Source organism: Sprattus sprattus, assembly GCF_963457725.1.
Source record: "Sprattus sprattus genome assembly, chromosome: 6".
Lineage (NCBI taxonomy): Eukaryota > Metazoa > Chordata > Actinopteri > Clupeiformes > Clupeidae > Sprattus > Sprattus sprattus.
This window is the reverse complement of record NC_137925.1, coordinates 3,882,061-3,884,560: the sequence shown is the minus strand read 5'-3', so window position 1 is coordinate 3,884,560 and position 2,500 is coordinate 3,882,061. Positions and strand designations below refer to the sequence as shown.

The 2,500-nt window shown below is 47.1% G+C and overlaps 1 protein-coding gene across 1 annotated transcript in view; it reads right to left on the bottom strand.

Annotated features, from left to right (window-relative positions):
• LOC308366555 (teneurin-1-like) overlaps positions 1-2,500 on the bottom strand; it is a gene marked incomplete at both ends in the record, with an annotated part of 192,357 nt that overhangs the window by 109,402 nt on the left and 80,455 nt on the right. Inside the window, 2 exon segments of the mRNA XM_080840272.1 lie at positions 2,076-2,207; positions 2,209-2,279. Coding sequence (XP_080696398.1) covers positions 2,076-2,207; positions 2,209-2,279 — 203 coding nt within the window.

Sequence of the window (2,500 nt, the reverse complement as noted above, 5' to 3'; positions counted from 1 at the left end):
GGGGGGGTTTAGACAGTTGAAAGTAGGGGTTATGGTGGTGGAGTGTGTGAGTCTGTGTGTGTGTGTGTGTGTGTGTATAGTTTTTCTTTCTTATTTCTCTTATTTTCCAGTGTCTCTTCCCATGCTCTTCTCCTTGAACTCACAGAGCTTTCAGTTGGGCGACTGTGCAGATGATTGAAAACCGCACTACACCCCTAAAATGCCCCAGGTGGGGGGGTGACTCACACACACACATCCCACGCTGACCCAAGAGAGGAAGCAAACGCCCCCAAATGACTTCACATCCCCCTGCCAAAATAGCATCAGCCTCGAAACGCGCCGCGGCAGCCAAATTCCTCCAGAGACCTAGCAGGCGGGGCAAATAAAGTTACAGAAGGCTGTCAATTTATTCAAATAAAACTCAATATTCAGGATCTATAGCCAGAGCAGATGTCTCATTTACAGTCTTCCGCTAGGATTAAAAAAAAGAAATTATATTATTTTTTTCCCCATCTTTTGTCTTCTACTAGCAGAGATATCCTTCCACAAGGATGAAGTGCTTTAGGGTGTGAGGATGACTGCCACATTAATGTCAAATAACATCCAATTAGACGCTGTCACAGAAGAGCTCGCAGGTCTACTTGACACGATCGCAATGCAAGAGGGCATCTCACCCTTGTGTCATTTCTCTTTTTTAAATTAGTACATTTTTGAAACAGACGAATCAGTGACACGTGGTGAAGGTGGTTACAGGGCAGGGGGTAGAGTGTGTGTGTGTGTGTGTGTGTGTGTGTGTGTGTGTGTGTGTGTGTGTGTGTGTGTGTGTGTGTGTGTGTGTGTGTGTGTGTGTGTTGGGGTTGGGTGGGGGGGGGGGAGGTGGGAAGCGTAACCCAGGGCGGCCGGTCTGTTGACCTGCCGTCCATGCAACAGCAGGCTGCTTGTTCCAAGCGGCCTGGTCAAGAGCAGCATATGTCTGCCCATGTCAGCCCGAGCCTGTGGCCACATATTACTCAATGTCAGTGAAGGCAGGGATGCACAGACACACACACAAACACACACACACACACACACACAATACAGAACCAGAAAACAAACATTCACCACGCACACGCACAATGCAAACCAACATACATACACACACGCAAACAGACACACACACATGCACACACACAATGATACCACTATTTAATTAATGGAGCACCAGCACCCATGCCATCTCTGCCATTACTGAGAGATTGAGGCGCAGGATAAATGGACTACTTGGATGGGGCGATTTGAAAACAAACCGTCTGCCGCCTCGCAAATGTTTGGCAAATAACAATTTAAGTAATTCAGTGCGACAGCACCATAATTAAGGGGGAAAAAAAAAGGAGCTCGTTCACCAAACTGAAGGGTAAATGTGCGCCAAGGGACCCTAATTGAAAACGAGGTTAGCAAACAACTCATTAGCCAGTCACGCAACTCGTCACTTTCATCATCGCCAACATGAAGCAGAGGATGAGATAGAGGCAGAGGGGGAAAGGAAAAAAAATAAAGAAAGAAAGACAAAACAAACGAAAGAAAGGAGAAAGTTTATTTGAAAGGAAATTAAAAAAGGAAACATGAGCAGTTGTGTGTGGGGGGGGGGGGCCTCACCGTGTTACATCCATCCAAAGGCATCTGGAGTGTTGGTGGAAGAGCACTTAAGCAGAAACAGGCCCGCACTTCTTTTTTATTCTTTCTATGTCGTTTTATAAGCAGTATTTATTGTTACGCCAGGTTTTTAATGCTCTTAGCTTGATTGTTCTCTCCCTTGTACGTCGCTTTGGACAAAAGCGTCTGCTAAATGACTAAATGTAAATGTAAATGTAAATGTAAGAGTTCCCCCTGGGGAAGCTGAACCTGAGTCAAAAGCAGCGCTCTCTTTGCATGGTTGGTCTGTCTCTTTTTTTCTGTTCGCTGTGGTGTCTTCCCACGTTAGGGAACTTTTCCACAGCTTTTGTAAGAGCGGAGGACGTGGAGAGATAGCTAGTTAACGGCAGAGGAGGAGAGTACCTGTGCGTGCGAGAGGGAGAGACTTTGAACTTTGGCGTAGGTGGGTGGGGGGTGCATCTTACCTGGGTGTGTGTGGGCGGGAGGTTCCTTCTGCCATACACCCCCAGGAGGGCTTCTCGTGACAGGGAGAGGTTGAACTTGACGTAGGTGGGGTGGTGAATGGTCAGGTGGAATCTCCAGAAGAGGCTGGGCGGGGATCACCTGAGTCACTTGAGCGCCGATGTCCACCTCACCCCGGTCTATGGCTCGGCCACGTTGAAACTTTTCTGCAGGGGGGATACACACACGCACAAACACACATATACATGTCAAATTATTTAAGGATTTCATTTAAACACACATACAAACACACACACATAGGCTACTCAGAAACACACACACACATTCACAGACCTGTTCACAATAACCTCCACAACCATCCTCTCCACACATGTGAGTAGTTTAATGCCAGAATGTGAACGTGCCAGAATGTGAAAAACAGTGCCTC